Source organism: Pipistrellus kuhlii, unplaced genomic scaffold (assembly GCF_014108245.1).
Source record: "Pipistrellus kuhlii isolate mPipKuh1 unplaced genomic scaffold, mPipKuh1.p scaffold_m20_p_4, whole genome shotgun sequence".
Classification (NCBI taxonomy): domain Eukaryota; kingdom Metazoa; phylum Chordata; class Mammalia; order Chiroptera; family Vespertilionidae; genus Pipistrellus; species Pipistrellus kuhlii.
In genome coordinates, this window is record NW_023425540.1 from 82,834,390 (window position 1) to 82,848,220 (window position 13,831).

General features: G+C 46.1%; 1 protein-coding gene across 7 annotated transcripts in view; it reads right to left on the reverse strand.

Moving 5' to 3' along the window:
- The window catches only part of SNX29 (sorting nexin 29), a 413,174-nt gene that overhangs the window by 281,644 nt on the left and 117,699 nt on the right, over window positions 1-13,831 (reverse strand). For all 7 annotated transcript variants that reach the window (XM_036411104.2, XM_036411105.2, XM_045571684.1 and 4 more), the window contains 2 exons: window positions 8,020-8,083; window positions 5,324-5,452 (listed from right to left, as the gene is read on the reverse strand). In XM_036411104.2, the coding sequence (XP_036266997.1) occupies window positions 5,324-5,452; window positions 8,020-8,083 (193 nt within the window). The remainder of the gene's footprint in view (window positions 1-5,323; window positions 5,453-8,019; window positions 8,084-13,831) is intronic.

Genomic DNA, 13,831 nt, shown 5'->3' on the forward strand with positions numbered 1-13,831 from the left:
ACCTGGGTCCAGTGACGCCTGAAGAGAGATCAGTTAGTTACAGCAACACTAAATTCCCCTGTTGACCTAAGCTAAATTGGTTTGGGTTTCTACTGCCAAAAGCATTTTCATATTAGTTAAGACTATTATGTCAGGACACAAGTGCACAGCATCCTTACATGAAGCTTGGAGGGAGCCCATGCCACCCACCTCCTCTTATATTTTTAGACAGATGAAGACCCAGAGGCTCAGATGGGGAAAGGGAATAGCTGTGGTCACATAACTGACATGTTCCTGTTAGTGCACCAGTGTGACAAAGAATGATAGTAAGGCTGGTCCCGACATGAGAAACAGGAAGGAAAGGCCTTGAGCAGTGCTCTGTCGCACAATACAGGAGGGTGTTCACACCCGTAATGAATCACAACAAATCACCAGTCTCTCTGTGGACCTAGCAGGTTGGCTGCTGAGAGAGCACAGAGAAAACACAACTTGCTCCAATCCCCTAACATTCCAACTAGGAAGCCTCGTTAGTCAGGACCCCAGATACGAAAGAGAGGAGCACCAGTGACGAAATGGCTCAAGTTACAAAAGGAACTTATTGGCTCACATAACTGCAAAGTCCAGAAGGGAAAATAGCTTCAGGAAAGACTGGGTCCAGGAGCTCAAATGGGATCAGGACCTGTGGGTTTCTCTCTCCATCTATCCCTCTATTTCTGCAAAATGTTGTCACCATGGGGAGGCCAGCATCTTCCCACACAGTAGCAGACAGCTGCCAACAGCTCCTGGCTTATACCATATCCCCTCAAGAATGCTGAAATCAGCTCCTCAGAGCAGCCTGGCCACACACCCTTCTTTAACCCAATCATAATGGTCAAGGGGTGGGACAAGCCGACGACCAGGCCTCGATCATCTGGCCTGTTCTGGAACCCAGGGCAGGCAGTGGTAGCGTCAATTGCACCAAACTACATGTGCAGAATGAGGATGAGGAAGAACCAGCCAGGAGAGATTAGGGTAGTGTCTGTCCCAAGGTGAAACGGAAGCATGGTGGATGTGGTAGGCAACCTCCAAGATGGCGCCCAATGACCCCCCCTCCACCCCAACCTCTTGGCATGCACACTCATGTGCAGACCCTCCCACATGAACAAGGTTGATCTGTGTGACAATGGAATTCAACAGAAATAATCGTGTCTCATTTCCAAGACCAGGTTATAAAAGAAACAGTGGCTACCATGTCAGGTGTATTCTCTAGAGCACATGTGTCAAGCACAAGGCCCGCGGGCCAAATCCATCCTGCCAGGCCTTGCAATGTGGCCCGCACCGCGCTGTCATCACTGCACTCCACTGCGTTTCCATCACAATGACAGTTTATGACTGTTCAGTAAACCATTAGGCCCGCGATTTAGGCTGGATTTTAGATTTTGGCCCCTTCTCTGATGGAGTTCGACACCCCTACTCTAGAGTTACCAGCTGCTGTGCTGTGAGCAGCCACATGAAGAAAGCCCACAAGGCAGGGAGCTGAGCTCCTGGCAGCAGCCACACGAGTGAACTAAAAAGTGGCCCTTCCAGCCCTAACTGGCACTGCTCAGTGGTTAAGAGTGTCTGCCTAGCACCAGAATATCACGGGTTCGATTATGAGGCAACCAATAGATGCAATCTTTCCTGAAGCTATTTTTCCTCTGGGCTTTTCAGTTATGTGAGCCAATAAATTCCTTTTGTAACTTGAACCAGTTTGTTATTGGTCTCCTCTCATTTGTTCAGATGTCTCCCTCACATAGATGCTCCTCTCTCTCCTCCCTCCTTTCCACTCTCTAAAAAATCAATGGACAAACTATTCTCACTCCTCGGGTGAACATTAAAAAGAATGAAAATTAAAAAGTGGCCCGTCCACCCCCAGTGGAGTTTGCAGGTGACTGAAGCTCTAGCCAAAGCTTGACTACAACCTTGTGGGAAACTTAGAGCCAGGACCACCCAGCTGAGCCATCCCAGATTCCCAACTCACAGAAATCCTGGAGGATCGTAAATGTTTGTTGTTTTAAGGTGCATGTTTGGAGATAATTTGTTACGCACCAAGAGATAACTGATACAATGAACAGGGAAAAAAAATGACTGCCCAGTAATGCACAACCCCGTCCACTTACTTCTCTCAAAGGTACCTCTCATGTCAACCTGTGTCTTCTTTCTTTGAACACCTGTCTCCGAGTCCAAGTTCTCTTCATTCAATGGGAAACGTGGCAATCAATTACTTAGGGAGCAAGGCGCACCCACCCTGAGCTGCCATTGATTATAACGCCGCTGCCTCAGAAATGAGCAGCCGCTTGGATATATGGATATATGGCCCTGATCATGGTTAAGCCATGACAGCATGAAAGGAAAGCCGTTAATTCTGAGCGAAAATAAATGTGTAATAAAATGATGCATTTGTTCAGGGATATTTCAGTTTTATAACTGGCATATACTCAGAACCAGTAAAACACTCATACACACAAACACACTCTTAGAATACTTACAGCAAAAACAATTTCACTTTTTTATGTCCGAAATAGCCTAGTACTTAATTCTTTCTGCACCACTGCTGTTAAAATGTAACTTTTAATGTGGCAGGGTTTCTTAGTAATATAATTACCATACTAAAGAAAAATGATAATGATAGTTAACACTTATTGAGCATTTATGAAGCACATTTATTGAGCTGACATATGGTCTCTCATTTTATTGTGCAACAACCCTAGAAAGTAGAGAGTTTTCTTAACCAAAATTTAAAACTAGGGAAATAGACATTAAGTAACTTGCTCAAGGTCACACAACTAATAAGCATTAGAGCCTCAGTCAGACCCCCACAGTCCAATGCCAGAATCCTCGTCACTAACCATTAGGCTAAACCACTGGCATTATGATACCTGCCACCTGAACACATGTGGACCTGAGAACAGGGTGCCCCAGTGCTCACAGAGGCCTGGCCCAGCCTCAAGGCCTAGCCCAGCATCAATGCCCTGCCTGCTCCCACCTGAGAACACTGACAGCTGCTCCTTTTGTGGCAAGAAGAAAGCTTGGCAGGTGGCAAAGATGAACTGTGCCTGGAACACGTCAGCAGCGGGATTTTTCAAAACGTACACATCCAGCCTCCCTGTTTGCTTTCTTCCTTTTTTTTCCCTTTTTTCCTGAAGTATTTGCTTCTTTTACAAATGTTCCTTCTATCTGCAAACTGTGAACCTTCAGACACCTTAAACTAGGGGTGTCGAACTCAATCAGAGAAGGGGCCAAAATCTAAAATCCAGCCTAAATCGCGGGCCGAATGGTTTACTGAACAGTCATAAACTGTCATTGTGATGGAAACGCAGCGGAGTGCAGTGATGACAGCGCGGTGCGGGCCACATTGCAAGGCCTGGCGGGACGGATTTGGCCTGCGGGCCTTGTGTTTGACACATGTGCCTTAAACACTTAGGTCCCCCATTGTTTAAATGAGGGGACTTGAAGTCATAACACTGCTTAGTTAAGAAAAATGTTTCTACTCCATTGCTGGGAAAAATTTTCCTAAGAATTATCACAGGCTAAAATACACTTCCTGTAAAACACGCTCACAATAGCTCGCTGGTGTCCAGAACCTTATGTACTTCCACACAAACTCTTTCTCACTCAGTCCTCCCATGTGGGTAGCTTAGCCTCCCCAGGTTATTAATGGGGAAGTGCACACTTGTGAAGATTCAGCAGTTCACCCAGGAGCTCGCCATCTTCACACAATGGAGCTGACTCCTAACACAATCCAAAGTGGCAGGGAATATAGGTCTGTGTTTCTCTGATGAATCAGAACCGCTCTCCATAGACCGCAGCCTGTACTGTGAGCAAACACCATTTCACCACAGAATCCTGCCGGGCCAGGTGAAATGGTGGCCCAGCTGACAAAATGCCAAATTAGGCATTTGCTGTAGTCATTTAACTGTCTCTGATGCTCTTGAGGTGTCATTTTAAAATGTAGAGAAAGGAGAGAAGTTCAAATTAAAGTTAAATATGGGACGAGGGTGCCAACTTTCGATTCCACATCATAACAATTACATTAGTGGCACTCGCCCTGACAGCACAGGGACGATAAATGCTGCTGCTGCAAGTTTACTAACTCCCGCCTCCCTCGCCTGTCCCCAAGACACACTTATCTCCTGGTCTTACTTTAAAGTAGTGTTACATTAACAACCAATAAAATGTTTATCTTGCCTAATGGGGGAATGGGAAAATGGGAGAAAAACTGGACCCACTCAAATGTCTAGCAAATGCTTATTTAATATGACATTAATTCAGTGAAATGCTACATCCAGGCATCAGAAACAGTGAACAAGAAGCTTAAGTGGGGGGAGAGAGGCAAACTAAGCAATGACAGGCTATAGATGTTAAATATAGCCCATAAAACTATCTTTCCATGTGAACAAATTCCGTAGAGATGCGTTTTTCTATGGGAGCTGGGATTTGGGAGTTTCCCCGTATAGTTTTCATAATAAGATATAAACAAAGTCATAGAAAAATAAAATGGCTCTTAAATAAAAATAGGCTCAGACATACTCTTAATTAGGGAAATGCAAATGAAAAATAGTCTGCCAGTGCCATGTTTCCCCTGCATGTTATCAAAGGCCCAGAGGCTGGAGCCGACCCCTGTGGGCTGCTCAGTCACGCCCTCTCCCTGCTGCTGTGGAACATAGGCTGGCTCAGCCTCCGTGGAGGGCAAGTTGAGGATCTCTCCACTGAGAAAAGCACAGAACTCTGACCTGCTATTCTACTTCCATAAATTTTCCAACAAATATTGTCATGTAGGAGCAAAATAACAAACGCAGAGGTTACTCACAGTGGCATTATTAGAAGTAGCAAAAGACTGGAAACCACATTAATGCCTGGCTGTTGGTACAACAGTCAAATAAATTCTGGTGCAGTCAGACAATGAAATATTACTTACTAAAGATGGTAGCCCTGTGCACAACACAGAACCATCTCCATGATGTAGAGTGAGTGTGAGTTAGACATGCCACCACTGTACATTAAGGGAGAAAGGAGAAAGGGAGGCAGGGAGGAAAATTAAAAGCAAGTACACACATCCATGACATATCTGGAAACAGTAATATCACCCATTTCCAGGGCAAACGTGGTCACTGGAGATTGCACACATTAACCATTTATATGTATTGTATTCTGAATCATGTGTGTGCATATTATTCAACATGTATTCAATAAAATATTAAAATTTCAAATGCATAAATTTTATTGCTACTGGTCACAACACTTTTTAATTAATAGTGTTGGTAAAGGTGTGCTTGGGCTTTAATAAGGCCCACCAGGCCCACCCCTGGTGTCTCTGCCCTCCTACCTTGCCAAGGCCTGGATCTTCATGATGTGCCGCTCCTCCTGCTCAGACACCTTCTTCTTCAAGGTGTCGACCTCTTGCCGGAGGACAGCCGAGTGCTCCATCTCACCATCCAGCAGGCTTCGCAGTGATCTGGAAGAGGAGGGCCCATCCGTTCAGATGCTGTGAACCCAGAGTCCATCGAGCCCAGGACTCAGTCATTTAGTCAAGACCTAATCATTTGTTTTCCACAAGGCTATGCATAAGCCATAATTCTAGTCTATCTCATTATAAATTTGTTTAAGGAGACACCAAACTCTGCTCAAAAGCCTCAGAGTAATCATTAGCATGAGCCCCATGTCCATATAACCTTGGGCAGCTGTAATGAAGAGAAACGGTGAGTTGAGCGAGTCTCAGGCAAGCCCCTTCACAGACATCCCGCCCAAAGGTGCAGCACATTAACGGAGGCCACTGTGTCACAGCCACACTGAAAAAGAAAGTTAACAAAGGAAAGGATGCCAGTTCAAACCAAAACAATAACCTGAGCCATCAAAATAGAACACAGGCTCAGTTACCTGACAGATGTCTATCCTTATTTCCAATTCTACTCACAAAACACACTTTGACCCTGACCCCAGCCACCTCCACGTTAAACAAGCACAAAGAGAGTTTATAGAGCTGTAGAGTTTGACATTGCACATGCCATATTAGATTTATGTCTGGAATTTGTTAACCCTCCAAAACACATGCACTTGTGAATCTGCCATGCTTGGTCTTAGACAGCGGCTTGTCCAGAAATGACTGTTAAGTTAGCACCTCGGAGTGAGCCAGGCCTGACCACCTACTTCACTGACCTCAAATGGCTATTTCTGGGAAGTATTTACTGATTCTGATGCATCTTTCTCCCCAATCTAGATGACACTTGCCTTTTTTAGAAACCCATCAACACCACCACCAAGAAAGGCCTTGGAACTGCCCCACGACCCAGCACCAATTCCAGCCAATATCCTGCTACCCCAGCTGCAGACTCTCGGACCTCCACATCCAAAGATACGCTGATCACGGCAGCTAAAACAACTCCGAGACTATCTGGAATCCTGTAACAGAGAGGAATAGACAGAAGCGCTCCAGCCATGAAGACAGAAGAGACACAATTCAGAGATGGAAAATGCTGATGACGCCTCAGCATACCAGCTGAAAGATGCCCAGGACCAAACCAGAGACGGGCTGACCTGCATTACCACCATTTGTCCACCAACCAGATCTGAAATATCATGGCTGACATGTACACATAAGGAACTATTTGACATTGAAACTGGGACTCAAAAGAACTGTTGGCCCAGAAAAGAAACTCACTATAGACTGATTCATTTGCCTCTCAGCATAACCATTATGGCTTGGTGCAGTTTAGGTTTTTACAAGGGTATTTCTTGGATCATATAATCTCACACATCTAGAGGAAATAATGAACAACATAAACTGATGAACAAAAACAGACCCAGAAAAAGAGAAGCAGCGATCAGACTCTCAAACCTCAGAGGGAAAGTAAGGGAGGGTGGGGGTAAGGGGAAGAGATCAACCAAAGGACTTGTGTGCATGCATATGGGCCTAGCCAGTGGCCATGGACAACAGGAGGGTGGGGGCATATGTAGGGAGGGGTTTGGGATGGGAATGGGGGGATAAGGACAATTATGTGAGATCATAATCAATAAAATGAATAATTTTTTTAAAAAAAATTTAATTTAATTTTTAAAAAAATAATAATAAGAGAGTGACATGAGCACAAGCTCACACAGACGTGCACAGATAGAGGTACCTGACCCACGCCAACACCCAGAGAGGCAGGCAAATCCCTCTCCTGACCACCTTGCAGCCTAGACAAGGTCTGGCAGTTGAGAGGCTCCCATCGGGCAGCCAGATGGTAGTAGGACAGATAATACCTGTCTAGTATGTAGCACTGGTTTCAACAGGGAACAAAAGATAGCCCTTTGCCCTCTCAATGTCTGCACCTGAGCTTTTGGGAAAGTCAAAAGAATTCAAGTACCATCTTGCCCAAAGTACCCATTAGAGGAAAAAACTTTAAGCCAAGTATTCCAAGTGCCTGGAACATGGCAGATAGGCCCTCAATTAAAGATTACTCAAGCATATAAGCCTAATCAATGGACACAGACAATGGGGGGGGGGTGTAAGAGCATGGATGGTGGGAGGTAATGGGGGAATAAGGACACATATGTAATATCTTAATCAATAAAGAAATTTAAAAAAAAAAAGATTACTCAAAAGATTGCTTCACTGGGTCTGAGGATGGCCATTAAGGTACATGGGGTTCTTTTTACATGATAAAAATGTTCTAAAATTGTGGTGGTGATTCATATAGTTGTGAACATAATAAAACCATTGAGCTGTATACACTTTACATGGGTGATTTATATGATACATGAATTCTATCTCAGTAAGGCTGTTTTTTAAAGTTTTAAAAAGATTGCTTTACCAAATTTTAAGCTTATTCTAAGGTGGTGCCATGAATGTGAGGTTTTCATTCCTTGCTCACTCAAACTACTATATATATATATTAAAGTGGTAATTTGCAAACCAAAAGTAATACAAAATCATTGGTCACAATTCAATTTTGCCAATAAAGCAGAATTTTTTCATCTTTTCAGTCCCAGAGTTAGAATGTCAAAGGACGAGGCTCTGCCTTGAGCCTGGAGGTCAGATACCTGTTCTCTTCTTCCAGCTCATCCTTCCGGTTCATCATGGCCACGATGGCTTGGCGCAGTTCACCTAGGAAGAAAGCACATCCACATTAGTCCAGGGAACTCTCCTATTTGCTGTCCTCTCACCAACCACCAATCTGGGTTATGGGCTATTTATAGTGACTTGTCTACACAAGTTCCCTTTCCCCTTTAAAAGTAATTACTATACAGCCTAACTTATCCATCCAATGGGCTCAGCTGCTCACTCTTATTAGCCACACAAAACAGAAGGGCAGGATGAAATATGTGTGGATTGTCTCTTTGCCAAACCCTCAGCTGCCTGGAATAGCAGGCTTGCGGTTTCCAAGTGCTTCCAGGTCCCTGCTGCTGGACCACATCTGTTCTGAACAATGCACATTCCCAGTTACAGCTGCCTATCAACAGCGGATCACACAGCAAATCGAGTGACACTTGGGTCCACACTGACATAGAAATCCTCAAGTTTACTAAGATATCTGGTTTTCTATAGTCAGCATACAGGCGACACGGGGGGACAAGGGGGATTCCCAAAACACAGTCCATAATTGCTTACAGGAGCTCCTCTCCTAGACAGCTTTTACATAGGAAGTATTCACCCATAGGAAACTATGCCTTTGTATTAAATAACCACCCAAGTTTCCTACCTATATCACACAACTGTTCTCACTGCCCATTCATGCATTCAAGACATCGTTCACTGTGTCACTCAGATTTCAAGTCCAGAAGCTTCTCATTTCTCCTGGAGTTATTTGGGATTTTTCCACTTAAGAAACCCTATAAACTATGTTTCTCTCTTGGTGTGGCTACTAGAAAGCTCACAGAGAAAATTACACATCTAATGAGTGTACTTAGCCATGTGCAAACCAGGATGTGCCCTAACCCTGCTCTGATCTTCTCCAGCCTGTATGTCCACCTGTGTCAATTTGCCTATCACTGGTCTCAATTTATTTCTTATCTGTTTTAATGCACTGCTCCAAATCCTCTTTAGAAAAAAGGTATGGATTGTTGGTTTCTTCCTTTTAGCTAAAATTTGAACCCTTATACAAGTATAGCTCTGTTCAAAGCCTCTACTGGCACTATCTCACTTAATGCTTTATATACACCTAAGAAATTCATGGTGCTGTCCCACAGAAGCCACAGAAATAGCAATGACCCAATCCACACCAATCCTCACCATCATGCTGGTAAGAACCTTTCCCTTCCACGCTGTGCATTTCCAGCCTCCGGGACCACAGCCTGTATTTGCTTCAACGTAAAAATGACCAAGGACACAAATAAAACAGTATTCTGATACTAGGAATCCTGTGACGTCCATCACAGGAATCAGGATGTCAGACAACTGTCCCTTCTGCCTTCCCCCACGCTGCCTTGGGAACAATGGTGGGAATGGTGGGAAAGGACATGGTCAAAGACCTAGTATCACACCTCCCCCCCACCCCCCGCAAAAAAAAACAAACCACAGATTCAATAAACTTTAACTTTATATGCTTTCACTTTGCAGTAGAGCCAGTAGGTGACGTTTGGGTTGATGTCTATATATTATATAAATATTATATTTCTTCAAGGCGGCTACACTCAGTGGCAGAGGCGCTGCCTAACTTGTAATTTTCTCTCCATCCCCAGCACCACACATCCCATTATCTGTTTAGTCTATTCACTGTGACTTCCTTCTTCATTACCTGCCACCGCACACACTGCAAGTGACAGCAGAGCAGAGATGCTGCATGGCAGCCTTCCAGGCTGAAGCACCAAGGACCACCCATCTCAATTCCATTCCTGACTTGCCCCCAGTGAACCGAACAGACAATCTGGTCAAGGCCACGGGATAATGTTAACTGTAAACAGTCGACATGGGATACAGAGCAGCATTTTAATTCCCTGTGGGAAAGACAGATTCCTCCATAAATGTTGCCAGGGCAAGAAAGCATTTTGGGAGCAAGAAACAAGACTTAAACCTTTGCTTCTGCTATGTATCAAAATAAATTCACACAAAATAACTTAAATATGTGAAAAGCAGCAATAAAAGCTCTATGACTATGTGGACAAACACTGATGCCATCTTGGGGCAGCAGAGGCCTTTCTTATCGTGAAGCAAAGAACAAGTCCGATAAGAAAATAACTTCTGCACATCAAGGGCCACTCTAACAAAAATAACATCAGGGCAGCAAATAGGTTTTCTAATCAAATCCCAGATCTCCCAAGTCTCACCTCGATGACCTGAGCCAGTGGTCAGCAAACTGCGGTTTGCAAGCCACATGCAGCTCTTTGGCCCCTTGAGTGTGGCTCTTCCACAAAATACCACATGTGAGCGCGTGAGTACAATGCAATTGAAACTTCATGGCCCATGCGCAGAAGTCGGTTTTCGGCTCTCAAAAGAAATTTCAATCATTGTACTGTTGATATTTGGCTCTGTTGACTAATGAGTTTGCCGACCACTGGCCTGAGCAAATGACCATCTCTTGCTTCTCAGTTCCATCAGCTGAAAATATGGTGCTAATATTGCCGACCACGTGGGACAGGGCAGGGGTCAGCAGCAGTTTCCTGGAAGACAGCCATGTTTTCAGTTGTCTGTGGCTGTTCTCATGCCACAATGCAGAGCAGAGTTGTGATAACAGAGAGCGAGTGGCCTGCACTGCCTAAAATACTTCCCATTTGGCCCTTTGCAGGAAGGGTTTACCGACCCATCTTAGGAGAACATCCAGAAGCTCTTACCTCCCTGCCCCCACACACACTGCTGTCCCTCTCCAGTTCAGGGGGGTGGCTCTCTATGGTGAGGCCCGTTGCCTGCCAGACATTCGCCCAATGGGCAGGGCCACTGGCTAGCTGCCAACAGGAGACTGTAGACCAGGCTTTGATAGGAAATGGCAGTCAAGCAGCTGCTGCCCCAGACGCTATGGATCCTTCCACACCTCTCCCAAGACCCCTCAGCCCTGCCTCTGGTCCCTCCGGCTGCCCCTGCTCATGCTCAGCCTCCTTGCCTGGATCTTCTTCCTCCAGCAGCACTGCACCTACACCAGGGCTCACCCTGCAGACACCGGAGCTCCAGCCCGTGTGCACCACAGCCCTCCACTGGCTCCACCCGCTGTCTCCTCTGCTCCTCCTGCTCGTCTCCCACCACATCAAACACGCTGCTCTCTCTTGTGCCTTTGCATAGGCTGGTCCCAGCACCTAGGAGGTCTGGCTGCCTCCCCTACTTGGAGCCTCCTTCAAGTTTCGGGGTTGGGATCACTTCTGTGGCATCTTTGCCCACTGGCTGTGGCAGATAAGGGAGCCAGCAGGCCCGTCTTGTATTATTCATCCCCTCTTTGTCCCCAACAACCTCTATTTCCCACCTACCCCCTGATGCAGCGAGCGGGACCCAGAGGACCTAGATGAGTCAAACTAAGTCAACCATATAGAGTCTTCCAGGCGTTTGGGATGGGCCAAGACTATGCTAGAGGTGGAAGGGAGGATGGGGGCTGGTGCATCTCGCCAAAGAGCACAGTCCACATCACTCCACCAACATCCACCTGCTGAAAGGCAGGCCGAGGACAGTTTGCCAGGCTCTTCCATCACCAGATGCAGAGGCTGCAACAAATGAGGTACAGGCACAGGGCAGAAGCCCAGCAAAGACAGGAGTCAGTGAAACCTCTCAGGGGAGCCCACCTAGCAGAGAAAATGTCTGGCTGGCGTCTTAAATGTCAAACATAGGTCTGACCCTGGGGCAATAGCACCAAGGCACCCAGACTCTGAAAAGCACCCGTCGATTAGGTAAACTCGCCTTTGGCTGACTTGGTTTCTCTGGCACAAGTATAGCCAAAACAGCTCTCTGAGGGCAACACACGAGACCATGTGGCCACAGGACTAGAAGGCACTGCAACGTAGGAGCTGCCAGCATTGCTGGCTCCCACCAGACTCCCCCCCGCACCTGGGAGCGCATCGACACTCTCTGCCCTTGTGATCTGAACCTGAGTCCTCACAGCAGAACAAGCTAGGAGAGCTCACCGGACCCCACTTTGCCCAAGCTCCCACCCACCATGTATATACCTGTTCATCTGCAGGCCTGGCAACCGAGGCCCCACCCCCACGCCTGTGAGTTCCTTGAGAAGACAGAGTGCGCAATAGTCAATACTGGGTGAACAAGTGAACTAACAAACGAGTGAATGACTGGCACCCACTGGGAAAATGTACCCCTTGTCGGCAGAACTGAGCATGAGATGGGCTGAGCAGAAATGTCAGCTGCGCTTATTAGTAAGTCGAAGGCCACACCAGAGAATGCTAACCACCGGGTTCACAGCTGTAATTTCCTGTCCCGGTGACAGAGTCAGACTCAAACAGAGCTTGTTTCCAGTCTATGTCTGGGAATAGATACACATGAAAGGGAGGGGGCAAAAAGCTTTATCATGACCTAAAACTGGACAAGCCTACCACACCATTCCCCTCCTCCTCAGGACCCACCATGTGAATCGTGAATCCCTGATTCCCAACGGGTTGGCAGACCAGGGACCAACCTCCAGCTCCCAAGGACCCAAACACACCACAGCACACGTGACAGATATATCCTTCACCCATTCACACAGTGACCATGGGCGTCAGAGGCTGCTATATTAGGTACTATATTAAGTCGAGGAAGGGCAAATAATTATCTTTTTTTCTAATATATTTTATTGATTTTGTACAGAGAGGAAGGGAGAGAGATAGAGAGTTAGAAACATCGATGAGAGAGAGTCATCGATCAGCTGCTTCTTGCACACCCCCCACTGGGGATATGCCCGCAACCAAGGTACATGCCCTTGACCGGAATCAAACCCGGGACCTTTCTGTCCCCAAGCCGACGCTCTATCCATTGAGCCAAACCGGTTTTGGCCAAATAATTATCTTTAGGTAAATTGATCTCAACTTCCTTTTCCAAATTGAATAAGAAGGAGACCAGATGAGAATGAGGGGGAGATGAATACATCTGGAAGTATGCAAACGTGCACGCTCGCACGCGCGCGCTCTCTCTTCTCTTTCTCTTTCTCTTTCTCTTATATATACATAGAACTGGGTAATAATTCTTTAGCTTTATATTGCATCACTTTCCAAAAACCTCAAAAGAGCCTTTACAAACATTCCCCTGAGCCCATCCTCAGTTACAGTTAAAGGGAGAGCTCAGGAGGGTTCATGCACAGAAATAAAAGCATTCTTCTGTGGATATATATTTAACCTAGACCATCATTTTTCAAATTTAACAGTCTGCTTTTTTTTTTCTTCCTTTTTTCTGTCTACCCAATCTCTTTCCTTTTATCTCCAAGAGAAAGGGTAATCTATATTGAGCTCTAAGGGTAACTTTTAAAACTAATCTTGGGCCATTCTAGCTTTTTGTTGTTTCTCTCTCCTGCCTCCCTTCAACACCCTGTCCACCCAGGATTTCAACTTTGCAATGTATTAGGATGAAAAAAAAAAAAATGCCCCAAGAGCCTGGTGGCCAGTGCTCCCAGGCGTCGGCTGTTTTCTGTATGCCCCACCAGGCAGAGGCACTTTGGATACACAATCTCATTTAATTCTCACAAGATTCCCTGAGAAACAAGAATCACTACACTCATATGAATGGGGAAACAGAGGCCCAGAGGAGGGGAGTGAGTCCCCACCCCACACAGCCAGGAGGCAGGGCAAGGACCCACCTGGCCAGGCTCCCTCAAAAGCCTGTCCCAACCTTCGCAGCACCAGGCCTAGCTGTCCCCTCCAAAGGAGAAAGGCCCCCAAGGCCACACCAGCTTCCAGCATGGCCTTCAGCGCTCTCTCAACCTTTCTCCTCCTTTTGGGAAATCAGCAATCT